This window comes from Lampetra fluviatilis, chromosome 19, assembly GCF_964198595.1.
Source record: "Lampetra fluviatilis chromosome 19, kcLamFluv1.1, whole genome shotgun sequence".
NCBI lineage: Eukaryota > Metazoa > Chordata > Hyperoartia > Petromyzontiformes > Petromyzontidae > Lampetra > Lampetra fluviatilis.
The window spans coordinates 2,981,300-3,000,048 of NC_136293.1; the positions used below are offsets into that span (position 1 = coordinate 2,981,300).

General features: G+C 41.4%; 1 protein-coding gene across 4 annotated transcripts in view; it reads left to right on the forward strand.

Moving 5' to 3' along the window:
- Positions 1 to 18,749, forward strand: part of MID1 (midline 1) — a 72,111-nt gene that overhangs the window by 48,668 nt on the left and 4,694 nt on the right. For all 4 annotated transcript variants that reach the window (XM_078864806.1, XM_078864805.1, XM_078864808.1 and 1 more), the window contains 3 exons: positions 1,572 to 1,715; positions 2,957 to 3,118; positions 10,872 to 11,076. In XM_078864806.1, coding sequence (XP_078720932.1) covers positions 1,572 to 1,715; positions 2,957 to 3,118; positions 10,872 to 11,076 — 511 coding nt within the window. The remainder of the gene's footprint in view (positions 1 to 1,571; positions 1,716 to 2,956; positions 3,119 to 10,871; positions 11,077 to 18,749) is intronic.

Here is an 18,749-nt window from a genome sequence, read left to right on the forward strand (position 1 = left end):
TTTACAGATGCATAAAAAAAAAAATTAATTCTGCACCGGAGTATTTTTGTTTCATAACTCCTCTGCCGATAGAGACCATTGCAGTAGTGGGGTGAAACGCTCAACAACAAGAGCGTGCGCAACGCCAATAATGCACACCGTTTGGAAAAGAGCACACGCGCAAAACAGAAATTCCGTTTTTATAGTTTGAGAAGCTGCATCATTTATGGTGAATAATGGACAGCTTAGTGCCGGCACCTGTCGAGGTAGCGCTGTGAAAAGGAACCGAGCAAACGTCGAGGCAGCCCTCTTGGCTGTCGCCCACGGCGCAGGAAGCTTCGCGTGAGAATGTTGGCATCTGTGCGCATCAGTGGTCATGGAATTTAGTGAACGATGGTCCAGTGTGCTCATCCTCTGGAAATTCACACCGCATCTCCCATAGCTCTTGACTGGATATCAAAACTTAACAGATGTAAAGTCTAACTATGGACAGTTGCTCTTCCCCCATAGGACATCATCAGTCATCACGGAGGGCTTACCACATAACAACAGTGCACCCATAACGTAGTATGTGTCTACCAGCTACTATACATTGCCTGAAGGAATTTTAGACAAAATATCTCTCACCCGGCTCTGAACGGATATGAATTAATCATTTCACTACAGTTCTACAGATTAAATGATTCCACCAATATGATGCTAAACAGTGCGACAGAAAAGACTAAACTGCTAATGTGTGTTCACAAAAGATGTCATGAAGCCATTCATACACAATACCTGTTACATCTTTTAATTTTGGGTGCTTTTATCATGTAAAAAACTACGTGTTCACTATTGTGGCAAGGCGGTGGAATGGTAGAGCACTTAACCCACAAGGGCAATGTTGTCAGTTCAAATCCACACGTGTTCTCACGTGATGAACATGGGTACCACTCTGTGCAAAGTCAACAGAAGTCCTCAGTGGAGAGTCTCACCCTCGCCATAAGAAATTGAAATTTCCACCACCAGATCAGGACCACCAAAAGAGATGAGCACTACCCAAATCTCATCTGAGTATACATGTTGGATATATATGTTCAGTATACGTAAATATATGTATTTTATAAAATGCCTCTGGGCAGTGTTGTTATTGTTCAGTAGCTTGTAAACAGAGAGAGACTGGCTTCTGTCATAGGAGAGTGTAAAATCGATGAACATCACCAGCTCTCTAGGTCACCAACAGCAACGTACGGACACTACCCCATCGTCGTCCATTTTCTTCGAGGAGACGCGTTGCCCTAAACTAAAAATTATTTATATTTTACTCGGTAAGGCCCACTGACCTATATAGCTCTTTATCAGAAGCAATGTGGCCACAAATGATAGCCCAATGAAGTGGCGTATCATGTAGAGATTTATAGCAGCCAAATACTCTAAATGCATTTTTCTAAATGTGAGAAAATTCAGGGACCCCGGGGAGAACATGCAAACTCCAAATATACAGTGGGTGCCAGATTTTGGGTTGAATCCACAGCCTCCTGTATAGCAGGCGAGAGGTAGTTAACATCTCGTCACCGTGTTGACCCGAGGTGTTGTGACGCGTGTCGTGGCAGCGCCCAACACGCCAGTCATCAAGAAGGACCTGAGCATGGCATCGCACGACAGCGTGACGGTGCAGTGGGTGTCCGACGACGAGTTCAACGTGGAGTCGTACGAGCTGCAGTACACCATCTTCACCGGACAGACGAACCTCCACAGTGAGCGAGCAGCTGCCAGCCAGCACATTCGTCATGCGCTCATTTGCACTCAAGCCAATTCTGTCATCACAGAGTGTGCGCATGCGCACACACACACCCCTGCTAGCTGTTTGCATAGAACGAGTGTCACGAAACGATGCGCTATTTGGTAGCCAATCAAACCGTGGTTTGTCCTACATCTATATGTATGTTGAACTTATTTTGCACCATACATAGCCAACTGTGCTAATCGGAGGTGCAGGGGACAGACAACACACTAAACACGAGAAGCCTTGTTCCCTGCCGTAGGAATGTTGGGTTTTACTACCCGATAAAAAAATATCTATACCGGGTAAGGTGACCTGGCCGCAAATGAGAGAGCTTAATTAAGTTATAGCATCTAAATACTCTAAACGCATGTTGATTCTAAATGTGGAGGGAAAAACTGGAGGACCCAGAAAAAAATCCACATGACCACGGGGAGAACATGCACACTCCAAATATATAGGTGTCTCGGGTCAGGATAAAACCCGTGGCCTCCTGTATACGAGGCGAGCTAGTTAAAATCTCGCCGCCATGGCAAGCTGTTATGTAGATGGCCAAATGCTCAGGGTCGTTTTGTGCACTCCTCGGTGACCAGGCTGCCACAATCAAGTTGCTAAAGCTGCACAAAAACTCAATGTGTTGCCGTGGAGCATTGTATATATTCAGAACTCCATTCTGTATCTACACATATACATTAAACATATATTAATTTTATATATATATGTGTAAACTGATACATGTTTTAGTTTTACATGTAGGCTTCCGCAACCAATATTCATAATACAGGTTTTTTAGGGTGAGATCGTGTAAATATTTACATGATCTAAAATACATTTTGTATTTATAAGTGGAATAATAGATCAGAGTTCTGTTTATTTACTCTTTTACCCATTATACTTCACGGAAATGCACAACGTTCTTGTATATGGTATTACTTTGTGTGTTGAACAGGGTGCAGACATTGAAATAGTCCCCCTTGGCCGTAACTTTTGGTATTTGTTTAACAAGCCTGATGAGGCCGAGAAGGTCAGAGCTGGTGGAGAGTTTGCTCGCTTAAACAAATGCTGCTTGATATTGGTCTGGAAAGCCAATGGGCCAATGGACTGATGCACACGTTTGATTAATAGGCAGAGACACAGACCCAAGCTTTGCTTGAACTTTCTGAACCTGAGAACGTGGTTTAACTCGTGGCGTACGCTGGCCGCCTCTCCGCGTAGGCCTGTGCAGCAGCATGGACAGCTGGCTCATCGTCCCCAACATCCGGCACAACCACTATACGGTGCACGGCCTGCAGAGTGGCACTCGCTACATTTTCCTTGTCAAGGCCATCAACCAGGCCGGCAGCCGCAGCAGCTCCTGCGTCACACTCAAGACCAACAGTGAGCGCCACCCCGCGTCGCGCGTTGAGCCTGCAGCACCGCGATACGTCGGCGTGCCATTAAGACATGTGCCCGCGAGTCTTCACCTGCAACGCGCCCGCTTCTGGCTTTTGGCTAACTATCGCACGAAGGCGGTCACCACATCGCACACTTTCAGATGCGCTTCTGCAGCCATCCGGAACGTTCTTCCGACCGATATTAGGAAGCCACTGGAGCTATGCACTTTTAAATCGTCTAGATTGAAAATTCATTTCTTTACAATTGCTTTTTGTGTTAAGTTTGTTGTGCTTCCCCCGCACCTCCGATTAGCACGCTTGGCTACTTGCAGGGCGAAAGAGGTTCAACATACGTACAAGCTGTTTAAGTACAATGTTGTACGTGTTGATATACAAGGGGGCAATAACTTCCATGGTCTCATGACAAGAGTGAGGGTATTATGGTTTCTTGTTTCAAGATATGTTTTGCTTTAATGATTCCAAAAATTTTATTTTACTCTCCGTCAAGAGTGTACGTTTCCATTTTTACAAGTCATCAGATGCTACCAAGCGTAACAGATTTATTTGCATTTGAATGAAGAAGACTATTGTGACTTTGAACAGGCAAAACCTGATCTACTCATGTTACATACTTAATTTGGAGCTTTCGTGACTGCAGGAATTACTCTTTGGTTCTTTCGGTAAAGTCACGCACAAAGACAAAACAACAAATCAAATACCAGCATACGACGCCTCGACTGCAACACAAGCAATCATCAACAGGTACAAACGAAATAGAAACACAAATCTAGTACACCCAGAAATGCAATGCAACACAACAGAGTCGGACAACACAACAGTCAACACCTACCTGGTTGATCACGTTCTTCCTGAGAGTGATACATTTGAAAGAGAGATAAAACACAGAACCAGAGACATATAGACAGACATATAAGCAGACAGATATCACAGAGATACATAGAGAGAGAACAAACATAGGCACACAGAGAAACCACGCCTCTGTGTCGAGGCCTTAAATAGAGAGAGGGGGCGGGGGCGGAGAGAGAGGAAGGGGTTAGAGAAATTAGCATGTCCATGAGTGGCACGGTGAGTGGCAATGTGCAAAAGCTTGAGAGAGGGGGCGGGGGCGGAGAGAGAGGGAGGGGTTATAGAAATTATCATGTCAATGAGTAGCACGGTGAGTGGTACGAACGTAATCAACCAGGTAGGGTGTTGACTGCCATGCTATCCGACTCTCCGTTGTATCACATTACACCTCCAAGCATACTAGACCTGTGTTTCCATTTCATCCATACCCGATGATGACCGCCTGTGCTGCAATCGAAACGTCGCATGCTAGCATTCAACCCATTACTCTATCTTTATACGTGACTTTACCGAAAGAACCAAAGAGAAATTAGCATGTCAATGAGTGGCAAGCTGCAGAGAGGGAGAGGGACAACAGCCGAGACACACAGAGAGAGCAGAACATAAGAACGACAAAACGAGTGGAGACAGAGAAAGTACACTAAATCAAATAAACCTATCAAAATTTCGAAATGTAATGCAATGCAACACAGCTGTTATTTCCGAATCTCTGTCTCTCTATGCCTCTCCCTTAGATCTCCCATGCTCACATGTCATTTGCATTGCACTCTCATGCCTTTGGATTGCACTCTCATGCTCTCATGTCCTTTGGATTGCACTCTCATGTTCACATGCCCTTTGGATTGCACCCGTTGGGTTGCACTCCCTCGTCGAGGAGGCTGCTCTCCTTTTCTACAGTTACATGCTAATTTCTCACATTAACATCATGCTCATCTCTCACATTAACACAGCCACTTCCATGCCCGGGTCAAGGAGGCCACTTTCCTATCTTACAGTTACATGCTAATTTCTTACATTAACATCACTAGCCCCGGCCACTTCTTTATGACCCTTGGGCTACACCCATTTCAAACCTTTTAAAACAGTCTCCCTCAGCAGACTATGCTTTCCCACCTGATGACGGACGCTTGTGTTGTGCCTGAAACGTCGTGATTTATTTTATTTTATATCTACGCGACTTTACCGATAGAACCAAAGAGTATGGATTCCTGCAGTCACGAAAGCTTCAAATCAAGATAGAATTTCAAAGTTGTTTGAAATAACCAGCTCGAAGATGTTGCTGTTGGAATTTGTAGAAGGCGTAATACATTTAGTCAGACCAAGGGTATGCAAAACGGACAAAAATGTGGTTACATGAAGAACTATGGGGTTGTCAACATGGACATTTAAATGACCAGAAACTATTACTGGATAGGACATGCTGAGCCCTGAAGCATAATCTGAGAAGTCCGATTACAGTTGATCATCCATTATCCGGCGCGCGATTATCTGGCTTCTAACATTATCCGAAATATCTGGACCGATCCGGCAAAACTGCGACAAAGGCTTTAAACCAGTTCAGTGATTGGCACCACGTGCATGACAAAACAATAGCTATGCTTGATTTCGGTGTCAAATATGATATGCAGCACATTATACACTGCATGCAATTTAAACAAAAAAATACTACACGTATATACTTTTTTGACTAATAACTACAGGAATAAAAACATAATATACAGCACGATCCAGCGAAAAGTGCGTTGTACAATTCGGTGTTCACACGAGCATGGGTCTAAAGGCTGCATCATCAGTCCGTCGAACGTCAAACACATCGAGTTGTTGACACAAGAGCATGGTATGTACACCACTCCATGCAAAGTCTTTGAGATTGGAGTGGTAAGTACAGTAAAGTAAATACAGTAACATTTAATAGCACGTTCAAAGAAGTGGTATACTGAAGGGACAGTCAAGAAAAGGAGAAACATCTGATCACGAATGCGACGTTTCAGTGAGAATATCAGTAGCTGCTCCAGAAAAAAAAAGTCGTTAACAATTATCAGTGTTTTATTGTAAATTGACGGTCTCGGAAAAAACAATACCAATAAAAATAAACAATAAAACAATTACGAGACCAAGGTGCTCTGCAAACCCTCTGGCTACCATCAAAGGTTTGTACATGAAGCCATCCAGATATACAAACAGAGACATAATTTCAACCGTGAGGATGGGTACTAACTGAGTAATCATTGGAAAGATGTTATTAACCATGCAAAAAAGATTTAACTACACATTTTTGGACCATCTTATTTGACAGGTACTATTCTGCTTTACCGAGTGTTAACATCCCCAGCGTTTAACAGTACTCTCCTTTTTTGTATTTGTATTGTCAACCAACACTGGGTAAAACAACATGTGCATTGTCGTTCTCTTCTAGCATGTGCACCTTTAGCATGTGCACCTTTAGCATGTGCACATGTTGTTCTCTTTTAGCCCCCCCCCCCCATACGTTCCATTCATTGGCTACCACATTCAGATAAGCCCCTCCCCCCCTCCTCCCCCCTTAACTTGTATTTAAGAACTTGTACCTTGGAATTTTTTGCCTCACTTGATACAGTAAATCTAGCTGTGACGGTCCCACCTGATGACAGAGACTTGTGTTGCCTCTGAAACGTCGTGATTTATTATTTTATTTTATTTTATTTCTATTATTACTTTTAGTAATTTTAATTATATTTTTTACCTACGTGACTTTAACGAAAAAACCTAAGAGTATGAATCCTTGCAGTCACGAAAGCTGCAAATCTAGAAGTGATGACATTGCCACTAAAATGTAATAAATGTTTTTCTAAAATGTTTTCGTCTTCCCCAAATTTTCCCAATTGTGTCATATCATGAGATATATCCATTCGGATCTCGCAGAGCAATGTAACCCTTTATGTCAGAGAACAGCCCATGGAAATATATATCACAGAGCTACCTTTGAGTTCCCTTCTCGTGACTTCCGCTCCTCCAAACAGTATGGGGCAGCACGTAGAGAAATATTCATAGCATGACAGTCAAATAAACATTTTTAATTCTGAGTTAGCCAAAGTAAGTGCAGAACCTAATGTAATATTATGCTCTGTTTTGCACTTAATGGTGACCATGCTGAGATCATCAGCTCAATAGACTTGAGGACCCGGTGTAATTACAGATGATTGCCAGGATTCAAACCCAGGATCTCAGTAGAGCCAACTCAGTGCTTTGACCTCTCAGCCGCTCGGCCACCTCTGCCCAGGGTGTCATTTAAAGCGGCAGTTAAATATCCAACTTGGTGGCATCGTGCAAGAGTGCTCAGCCCACAATCATAAATTGGGGGTCAACTCGGCTCAACATTCCTCAGTGCCATTGAGATAAATGCCATGTCATGGGAAGTCATCGATCTGTTGTCCCACGGAGAAACATATGCCAGCCTTGGGAATGTGGAATTTCTACCATTGGCCCCCTGATCTTACTCTTTGGTTCTTTCAGTAAAGTCACGTATAAAGATAAAATAATAAATTAAATAACAGCATACGACGTTTCGATTGCAACACAAGCAATCATCATCAGGTATAAATGAAATAGCAACAAAAATCTAACCAGAAAACTATAGACAGACATATAAGCAGACAGATATCACAGAGATACATAGAGAGAGAATACACATAGGCACACAGAGAGAGAACGTCTCTGTGACGAGGCCTTAAATAGAGAGAGGGGGCGGGGTCGGAGAGAGGGAGGGGTTAGAGAACATTAGCATGTCAATGAGTAGGACGATGCATGGTAAGGTGCGCAAGCTTGAAAATTAGGAGAACGGGAGAGAGACACACTAAATTAAATAAACTAGCAAAATATCGAAATGTAATGTAATGCAACACAGAGAGTCGGTCAACACAATTAACACATAGCCTGGTTGATTACGTATTTCAAACATTGCTAAGTTAAAATTTAAGTGTGAAAATTCCAAAGAGAGACAAAACACAAACACAAGGAATGGAGACACACAGACAGAGCAGAACATAAGAACGACAAAAAACGAGTGGAGACAGAAAAAGTACAGTAAATCAAATAAAACCTAGCAAAATTTCGAAACTTAATGCAATGCAACACAGAGGGTCGGTCAACACACAATTAACGCATATCCTGGTTGATTACGATCTTCCAAAAATTGCAAAATTAGAAGTTAAGTGTGAAATTTGAAAGACACAAACACGAAGATCGATACACAGGCAGAAAGAGAAAACAAAAATCCCAGAGAGAAAAAGATAAACTTAAAACTTCCCCGTAGAAGTGGTTCAATCTTAATTTGGAGCTTTCGTGACTGCAGGAATTACTCTTTGGTTCTTTCGGTAAAGTCACGTATAAATATAAAATAATGAATTAAATAATAGCATACGACGTTTCGATTGCAACACAAGCAATCATCATCAGGTATAAATGAAATAGCAACAAAAATCTAACCAGAAAACTATAGACAGACATATAAGCAGACATATATCACAGAGATACATAGAGAGAGAACACACATAGGCACACATAGAGAGAACGTCTCTGTGACGAGGCCTTAAATAGAGAGAGTGGGCAGGGTCGGAGAGAGGGAGGGGTTAGAGAACATTAGCATGTCAATGAGTAGGACGATGCATGGTAAGGTGCGCAAGCTTGAAAATTAGGAGAACGGGAGAGAGACACACTAAATTAAATAAACTAGCAAAATATCGAAATGTAATGTAATGCAACACAGAGAGTCGGTCAACACAATTAACACATAGCCTGGTTGATTACGTATTTTAAAGATTGCAAAGTTAGAATTTAAGTGTGAAAATTCCAAAGAGAGACAAAACACAAACACGAAGAACGGAGACACACAGACAGAGCAGAACATAAGAACGACAAAAAAACGAGTGGAGACAGAAAAATTACAGTAAATCAAATAAAACCTAGCAAAATTTCGAAACTTAATGCAATGCAACACAGAGGGTCGGTCAACACACAACGCATATCCTGGTTGATTACGATCTTCCAAAAATTGTGATATCTGTCTGCTTATATGTCTGTCTATAGTTTTCTGGTTGGATTTTTGTTGCTATTTCATTTATACCTGATGATGATTGCTTGTGTTGCAATCGAAACGTCGTATGCTGTTATTTAATTTATTATTTTATCTTTATACGTGACTTTACCGAAAGAACCAAAGAGTAATTCCTGCAGTCACGAAAGCTCCAAATTAAGATTGAACCACTTCTACGGGGAAGTTTATCTTTTTCTCTCTCTCTGGGTTTTTTGTTTTCTCTCTCTGCCTTTGTATCGATCTTCGTGTTTGTGTCTTTCAAATTTCACACTTAACTTCTAATTTAGAAATTTTTGGAAGATCGTAATCAACCAGTATATGCATTAATTGTGTGTTCACCGACCCTCTGTGTTGCATTGCATTAAGTTTCGAAATTTTGCTAGGTTTTATTTGATTTACTGTACTTTTTCTGTCTCCACTCGTTTTTTGTCATTCTTATGTTCTGCTCTGTCTGTGTGTCTCCGTTCCTCGTGTTTGTGTTTTGTCTCTCTTTGGAATTTTCACACTTAAATTCTAACTTAGCAATCTTTGAAATACGTAATCAACCAGGCTATGCGTTAATTGTGTGTTGACCGACTCTCTGTGTTGCATTACATTACATTTCGATATTTTGCTAGGTAATTTAATTTAGTGTGTCTATCTCCCGTTCTCCTAATTTTCAAGCTTGCGCACCTTACCACGCGTCGTCCTACTCATTGACATGCTAATTTTCTCTAACCCCTCCCTCTCTCCGCCCCCGCCCCCTCTCTCTATTTAAGGCCTCGTCACAGAGACGTTCTCTCTCTGTGTGCCTATGTGTGTTCTCTCTCTATGTATCTCTGTGATATCTGTCTGCTTATATGTCTGTCTATAGTTTTCTGGTTAGATTTTTGTTGCTATTTCATTTATACCTGATGATGATTGCTTGTGTTGCAATCGAAACGTCGTATGCTATTATTTAATTTATTATTTTATCTTTATACGTGACTTTACCGAAAGAACCAAATAGTAATTCCTGCAGTCACGAACGCTCCAAATTAAGATTTCCCCTGATCTTGTCACAGAAATGAGTACTGCGTCACACTTAATTTTTGATCAATGATTATGAAAATTAAAATGTTTATGTTTATGAAAAATTACATTTTTCAGGATTCGAACCCAGGATCTCACAAAACTCCATTTTATGAAACATATAAGTTTTCATTAAATATAGTTTTTCATAATCATTGCCGGGCATGGAGAACTGTAGTTTTATGGATTACTCAAGATCAAATATAGTTAGGAATCGGTGGATATGATGAATAAGTTACTCACAAATGACTTGATTGGGAAACTGCAAAAAAACATTGCACCCTACTGGTAGAGTAATGCCCACTTGTAGGCCGGAGCTGAATTCACCCTGGGCCTCACACTGGTGGTCCCCTTGGCTAGGCTGCAGCAGAGCATTGAAAGCATTGAGATGGGATGTGATTTAAGGGAGCTTTGAGTTATTGATGAGTTTAAGCAAGCACCACTATAAAATGAAATGCTTATCCTTGCTATCATAGTCGGTAATTACTTTTCAGAGGCGAGCAAACCTCTGCAAAAAAGAAAAAAATACGTATTTATATTTAGTGACTTGCTTACCATTTTCTATAATTTGCACTACTCCAGTTTTTTTTGTATTGGTTGCTGTTGTAACTTGCTGAGCCACCAAAGTACCGGACATCTGTGAAAAAGAGCTTGATAGCTCATCGGATTCCTCCTCCAGTCTCAATAAAGATTCTGAGGATTGTGAACCAAACGCGGGGTTTTGCGATGCACTGTCTCAGTCACAGCGTGGGCGCCCCCCCTCGCGCAGGCCAGCCGTTTAAGCTGGACCCCAGCTCGGCCCACAAGAAGCTCAAAATCAGCAACAACAACCTGACGGTGGAGCGCGAGGAGCCGTCCAAGAAGAGCCACACCGCGGAGCGCTTCGGGGGGCACAGCTGCTACGGCGTGGCCGGGAACGTCCTCATCGACAGCGGACGCCACTACTGGGAGGTGCTCACCAACGGCAGCACCTGGTGAGTGGATGCACATGCAAGCGAACGATGCTATAGTAGTTAGTTCACGTTAATAACATACCGAACACTTGGTTTCAGGTACAATTACCATCGTAATGCCATCCTGCTATAGGCCAGTTTATTCTTGAGTGATAATAAACAATGTACAGAATTATATTCAAAGCTTTCGTGACTGCAGGAATTACTCTTTGGTTCTTTCGGTAAAGTCACGTCGAAAGAAAATAAATTTCATAATAATAGAATACGACGTTCCGATTGCAACACAAGCAACCATCATCAGGTATGAATGAGAAAACAAACATCTAACACAGTCAACATCCTACATGGTTAAATTTCGATTTAAAGCTTTCGTGACTGCAGGGATTCATCTTCTTGGTTCTTTCGGTAAAGTCACGTAGAATGGAAATAATAAAATAATAAAAATAAAACATAATAAAATAATTCTCACGACGTTTCGGCCACAACGCAAGCAGCCATCCTCAGGTGGAGAGCAGGTCTGTCGAGGAGACAGAGTCTGAATGACACACTCCAGGCTTGGAGCGACTATTTAAGCTGGGATGGAGGGGGGAAGGGCGCCTTGACAAAAGAATTTGCATATCAAGAGGAATTTTGCATTTTTATGGGAAATGCAGATATGCGATTAGTACTACTTGTGAAATGCGTAGGAGGTTTGGTGGGGGGTTTAAAGTCATTATGCCCGTGCATTATGCAGGCTGCTTGCGTTGTGGCTGAAACGTCGTGAGAATTATTTTATTATGTTTTATTTTTATTATTTTATTAATTACATTCTACGTGACTTTACCGAAAGAACCAAGAAGATAAATCCCTGCAGTCACGAAAGCTTTAAATTGAAATTTAACCACCACTACGGGGTGGGATTCCACAAAACTTTAAGATCTTTCAACAAACTCTGGGATAAGAAGGCTCAGCTAATCGAGTCTCTCACCTTTCTGAAGAGATGCCGCGACTCTAAGGTAATACCAATCGCATTTACACTAACCTCTGCTGCTGTAACTTCTTCTAATGCTAAACGAATTCTGTCTAGAACTAGCTTAGCTCTTATTTCAGAGAAAATCAGACTTACGCGCACCGAACTAGATCAGTTAGACAAGACACTCTACAAATCACACTTATCTTTGACTGCAACAATGTCCACATCGGATTGGGAACATGTAGACAAAATGACTGCCTCTTCAGCTGCCGCTATGTCGACCAAATGTAAGGACAACTTGATTTCCAAATTCAACCGCCTCTCAAACAAGAGACCGGACCCACACACTGAAAAGCTAGACGTTAACAAAGTCGTAATTAATCGCAGTAACAGTTCTATTTCTGATGGTCTGAAATCCGTTTTATCTAAAGGACTAAACTTTGCAGTCACACCTAGACACATACCAGTTAATGATATCATTGCCCGAGTAGATGTGGCTCTCAAGGGCCTGAGTCACATCGCTGCAGACATAGCAAGATCTGAAATCTCTGCAACCCTCTAAAACGCTAAGATGCAGCTAGCAACATCAGCAAAGATGAGCGTTTTAAATTAGCTCAATTAAAAAAGAGGAATGACATTGTCATCCTCTCAGCCGACAAAGGCAATGCCACTGTTATCATGGACAAAATAGAATACAACAACAAAATTCAAGAACTACTCAACGATGGCAGCTACACAAAAATAAAAAGAGACCCCACCAACAGCCTCGTCATTAAAACCAACAAAATCATTTCTGATTCAACCGCATTAATTGATCAAACCAAACAGTTCTTGTTGAAACCTTTTGCAGCCAGTCCACCAAGATTATATGGCTTGCCAAAGATACATAAAGATACACCTCTTCGTCCCATTGTCTCTACTATCAACTCCCCCACATACAAACTGGCTCGTTTTTTGTCTGAAATCCTGCGGCCTTTCACTGGAAAACCACCTTTGCGGTACAAAACTCTACTGACCTGGTATCGACAATCAAGGGGATTTCCCTGTCCCCAGACGACCTGCTTGTCAGTTTTGATGTGGTTTCCTTATTCACCAAAGTTCCTGTACCTGACACCATCGCAATAATTGAAGACTTGGTTCATCAAGGACTGAATACTGGGGTACCCCCCCCCCTGGTGAGACACTGCTTAACCAATACATACTTCACCTGGAATGGAACTTTCTACAAACAAACTGAGGGCACCCCAATGGGCTCCCCCCTATCTCCGGTTGTAGCCATCGTTTTCATGGAGAAATTTGAGACTGACGCCATCCAGACTGCCACTCTACGCCCAACCTTATGGAAGAGGTACGTAGATGACACTTTTGTCATCTGGCCACATGGCCGGCCTGCTCTAGACCAATTCCTTGACCACATCAATTCCATACACCCAGCCATCAGATTCACCATAGAAGTAAAAAAAGATGGCAAGCTACCCTTTTGGATGTCCTAATTAAAAGGAGACCTGATGGTTCAATGAGCCACTCTGTCTACAGGAAAGCCACCCATACGGATGCTTACCTAAAACCGGATTCCCACCACCATCCATCCCAGAAGAATTCCCTCATCAAGACTCTATACCATAGAGCCCAATGTATCTCCGACCAGGAACACATTGCCAGTGAACTCAAATATGTACGCCAAGCTCTTAAGGCTAATGGTTACTCCGACTACACAATCCGCAAAGCCATCACTTCAACCATCAAGAAGCATCATGTTGAGGAGCCTTTAAAAACCATCACCTTACCCTACATTGCTGGGGTCACAAAAAAGATCTCCAATATCCTGATAAAACACAAGATCCAGGTCCGATTCAACACAGTACATAAAATCCGTGATCTGGTCCCGTCTGTAAGAGATGTGGTTCCAGACATACAGTACCCTGGCGTCCACAAACTAAGTTGCCTCTGTGGTAGCAGTTACATTGGAGAAACCCAATGACATGTCTCGGACCGCATCCGTGAACATAAAGCAGAATTGAAACACGGTAGGACAAACACCTCAGCCGTGGCAGATCACTGTTACAATTCAGTGGGCTCACATGATATTGACTTTTCCAAGACAGAGGTTCTCTGCAAGCCATCTGGCTACCATGAAAGATTCGTTCATGAGGCGATCCACATACACAAACACAGAGACAATTTCAACCGAGAAGATGGATTCTGGCTCAGCAATCATTGGAAGGACGTAATAAACTATTTCGGATCTTAACTGATTGTGTTCACGTTTACGGTGACTTTCAGACCGCGTTCCACTCACTGGCATTGATATCTTGTATTCTCCGCAGGGAATGGATTCTTTGCTCCGCTGCAAGTATCCTACCACTACTCTCACATTGACATATTTCGTTGCTTCATCTTAGTATCTTTCACGCGACGGTCAATGGTACAGTGTATAGCGGATTGTATAATAATAAATAGTATAAAATTGTAATGTTTAATACAATGTACAAATTAATATATAGTATCGTAATTGTATAGTGAATATACAGCAGTGTGATATACATTAGGGTGAGTAGAATAATACATAGTGTAATAGTACAATGTATACGGTATAGGGTGGTGTATACTGTATAGTAATACACTATATAATTTAACGTTGGGTTGTCTATGGCAGTATATAGTACGGTGTAGACTCGTGTGATGTAAAAGAATAAAGTTTAGCTGGAAGCATATTATATTTTTTGCGACATAGAATTGTAATGTATTACTTACTGTTAGTAGCTGAGCTTATTGGAGAGTATATTTAGTATACTGATCATACTATGTAGTTTATACTTCATATAAACTACTTTATATAAACTACATAGTAGAAAGCTTTAAATCGAAAAATATGTAGTTTATACTTTAGTTGTTTACGTGGTGGTTTAGTTACTGCAGCTACATACTATTAACATTCCTTTCCTTTATTAATGTTACCCCTATCCCCTCCCTTTGATGCTGCTAATCCTGCATAATGCACGGGCATAATGACTTTAAACCCCCCGCCAAACCTCCTATGCATTTCACAAGGAGTACTAATCGCATATCTGCATTTCCCATAAATATGCTAAATTCCTCTTGATATGCAAATTATTTTGTCAAGGCGCCCTTCCCCCCTCCATCTCAGCTTAAATAGTCGCTCTAAGCCAGGAGTGTGTCATTCAGACTCTGTCTCCTCGACAGACCTGCTCTCCACCTGAGGACGGCTGCTTGCGTTGTGGCCGAAACGTCGTGAGAATTATTTTATTATGTTTTATTTTTATTATTTTATTATTTCCATTCTACGTGACTTTACCGAAATAACCAAGAAGATCCTACATGGTTGATTGCGTTCTTCCAAAGAATGCTAACAACAACAACAACCGCCATTCGCCACTAAGTGGCGGTGACATCACCACGACGCTTGTGCCAAGAATGCTAAACACACACAGACACACACAGAGAGCATTCTTTGGAAGAACGTAATCAACCAGGTAGGATGTTGGCTGTTGTGTTAGATGTTTGTTTTCTCATTCATTCATTCGTACCTGATGATGTTTGCTTGTGTTGCAATCGAAACGTCGTATTCTATTAATATTTTATTTATTTTCTTTCAACGTGACTTTACCGAAAGAACCAAAGAGTAATGTACAGTGTTCATAATTGGCAGGGATGAATTAGAATATATATACATGTTATTATAGAATATGATATACTCATCTGTAATGGTTAATATCTAGTTTAAATCGAATTGTTATTGTGCTGTCATGACATCTCTTTAAGAAGCTGGATCAGGTGACACTTATTCTGAATTCGTGGATTTTATTCTGACTTGGCTGTATGTTTTCCTGAAAAGCTAATTTGCAGTTTCATGCAAGAGATATCTAATTGTTAAATTCACTTTTGAGAAATTTCCTTCAGCTTACTGGTGAACTGGATCCTACCAACTTTTAAATATACACATATACTCACAGGAGTATTCATGCAGAGGTAATCCTATTATTCCTGTTCATGAAAATAATGTCAGATATGCATATATTAATTTATGGATATATGCGGCTAGGATGCATTTTCCACGACATCCAGGTGACTCCTTTTTATTAAAAATAAGAATAGGTTTTACTTTTCACATACATGTGGTTAATGCAGACTTGATTCCTTGCAAAGGGTCTCTATTTGGTGTCTGAACATCTTAACACCTGTTTCATTGCCAGAAAGGGTCAAACTTTTTCTTGTTGTTCATGCATTGATACTGGCAAAAAGGCAACCTAGATATGACTCCTCTTTATCTGCCAAGACGTGGCATTTCTGTTAGACCACTTTATGGCGAATCACCCGCGCATAAACACGCATAATAGACGACTTTGCTGCCACTTATGGGCGGCTCCTCATATCTGCAGATAAGCACTGAAAATAAATGTAATACATTTTGTAGCTCTTCATCGTGAGAGAAGGAGGCTTCGTTAATGATAAAAAAAAATTAAAGCCAAGGTCGCGAGCACTGGCACACAGTGCTCTCGTAACGTCACTGTGCTAGCCACCTCACGATGCGCGGTGCGGAGTGGAGCCTCACTGCCACGTGAATGGGGCTCGGCGTGCACAGGGTACGTCAAAGAGAGAGCCGTGCTGAATCCAGGAGGCCATTACACAGGGTGCCACAGTAGCGAGATGTCTGGTTTGCACGAGGGCGTGGGTTCGACCCTGATGCCTGTTGTATATTTGGGGTTTGCATGCTCTCCCTGTGGTCACGTGGATTTTTCCTCCGGTTTTTCTCTTCAAAATTATAAACATGCGTTTATAGTATTTGGCTGTTAAAAATGTCCATGTGATGAGCTACTTCATTTAGCTATCATTTCTGATAGCCAGGTCGCTTCTGAAAAAGAACCATGGAGCTCAGTGGGCTTTACCTGGTAAAATAAAAAGAAAATAGTTTGAGAGGTGAAGTGTACATTGTCTATTAATTTGTGTGGATAATCGTTGCATTTGTAACTAAATAAAACAATTCGAGTTTGTTAGGTTATGTCTTATTTTGCAAATAATAAATATCATTTAAAGCTGAGCTATATGACCACAGTTATTGGTTCCTCTTCTGATTTCTGTTTCCAAAGAAACTCACTACTTCTACCACCCTTAAAATATAATTATTTATACTCTTTGGTTCTTTCGGTAAAGTTACGTAGAAAAATAATAATAGATCACGACGTTTCGATCGCCACACAAGCGATCGCTTTCTATCCCACCTGAGGACGATCGCTTGTGTGGCGATCGAAACGTCGTGATCTATTATTATTTTTCTACGTGACTTTACCGAAATAACTAAAGAGTATGAATTCCTGCAGTCACGAAAGCTTCAAATTAATAATTATATATTTAAATGTAATAGCATAGAGGCAAATAAAAGCATGGTGGAGTCCATTTTGAATACTGATCTTGATATGGAAAAGCAGCACACCCATTGTGCCTTAAGCTGAAATTATTCCATCACTGGATATTGTCTGCTGTGTGTGAATGCATCAGACACTTGGACACTGACAAAAAATAAACAAAGCTGAAAAGAAGCGTGAAGAGATGGATAATCAGAACTACACTGAGAGACACAATGAGGAACGCATGGATGAGTGAAAAAACACACATCAGGGACGTCATATTGGCTGTTAAAAATGTCAGTGGGTTTGGGCAGGATACCCCGCTCGAAGGGATAATTGGCGATGCATGATAATGGCGACAAGAGTGGCAGCCAAAGGAGAGAACACCAAGAGGATGACTACCACAACACCCATAGAATCTCACAAAGTAGCATGAGGGTTAACCTGCAGGACTCAAGTGTCCACACAGGTGGTACGAGGGAGGCATATTGTTGTCACACTTCTCAGCCCTCGGGCTGATTAATGCAGCTTGTCCATTTGTTAATATGACATGGCAGAGCCCTCTTCAGTACAGCCTCACTCCGAAGAGCAACTCAGTCAGATTCTATCTTTCATATGCACGCATCTGTGTAGCCGAGCGATGGGCTGAAAACATTTGTGTTTCTTGCTTGGGTCTATTTATATTAAATGGAATGTTTTTTGGTTTAAAATTATGTTCTACGACTACTTCCCAGGATGGGACTATTAAAAAAAAATCTGCAATTTTATATTCCAAATCTTACATTTTCCATATTATCTTGAATCAGATATACAGTAATCCAATTTACCTTCATTGAATAACCATACAATGTGTACACCTTAGCAAATGCACAGGCTACAGCATTGTACCATATCCTAACTTCTACACGTGTGGTGTTGTTGCGTGAAGAGCATGTAAAAGAATGTGATTTATTTTGCAAGTGAAGCCTCAAGACTTTTAAAGAAGGTTAATGCACTGGGATGTTTGGCCAATTCCTTAAATGGCTTGCACGTGGAAGCAAATTGGAGCAGCCAGAAAACCCCACGCATCAACGGAAAACACTCAAAATCATCAGGCACAAGGTCAAACGCCCATTTGTCAAATGCCTGGGGCAATGGGTGGTGATTGACCCCCTCCTCCCCTCGAAACCCTGCAAATTGGTACAGTACAGTATGTCATGGATATTTGGCAGAGAAAATAAACATTGAATTATTTCTTTAAATATATTTCGATGTCGGGAAGTTTCGAGATCTACTTCTGAATCCACAAACCCTACCCTGCAAAGCACTGGTTAACAGCAGCGTACCACCTCCCGTGTGTACGCTGCACCGAGGCTTATGGTTCTCCCTTGACCTCA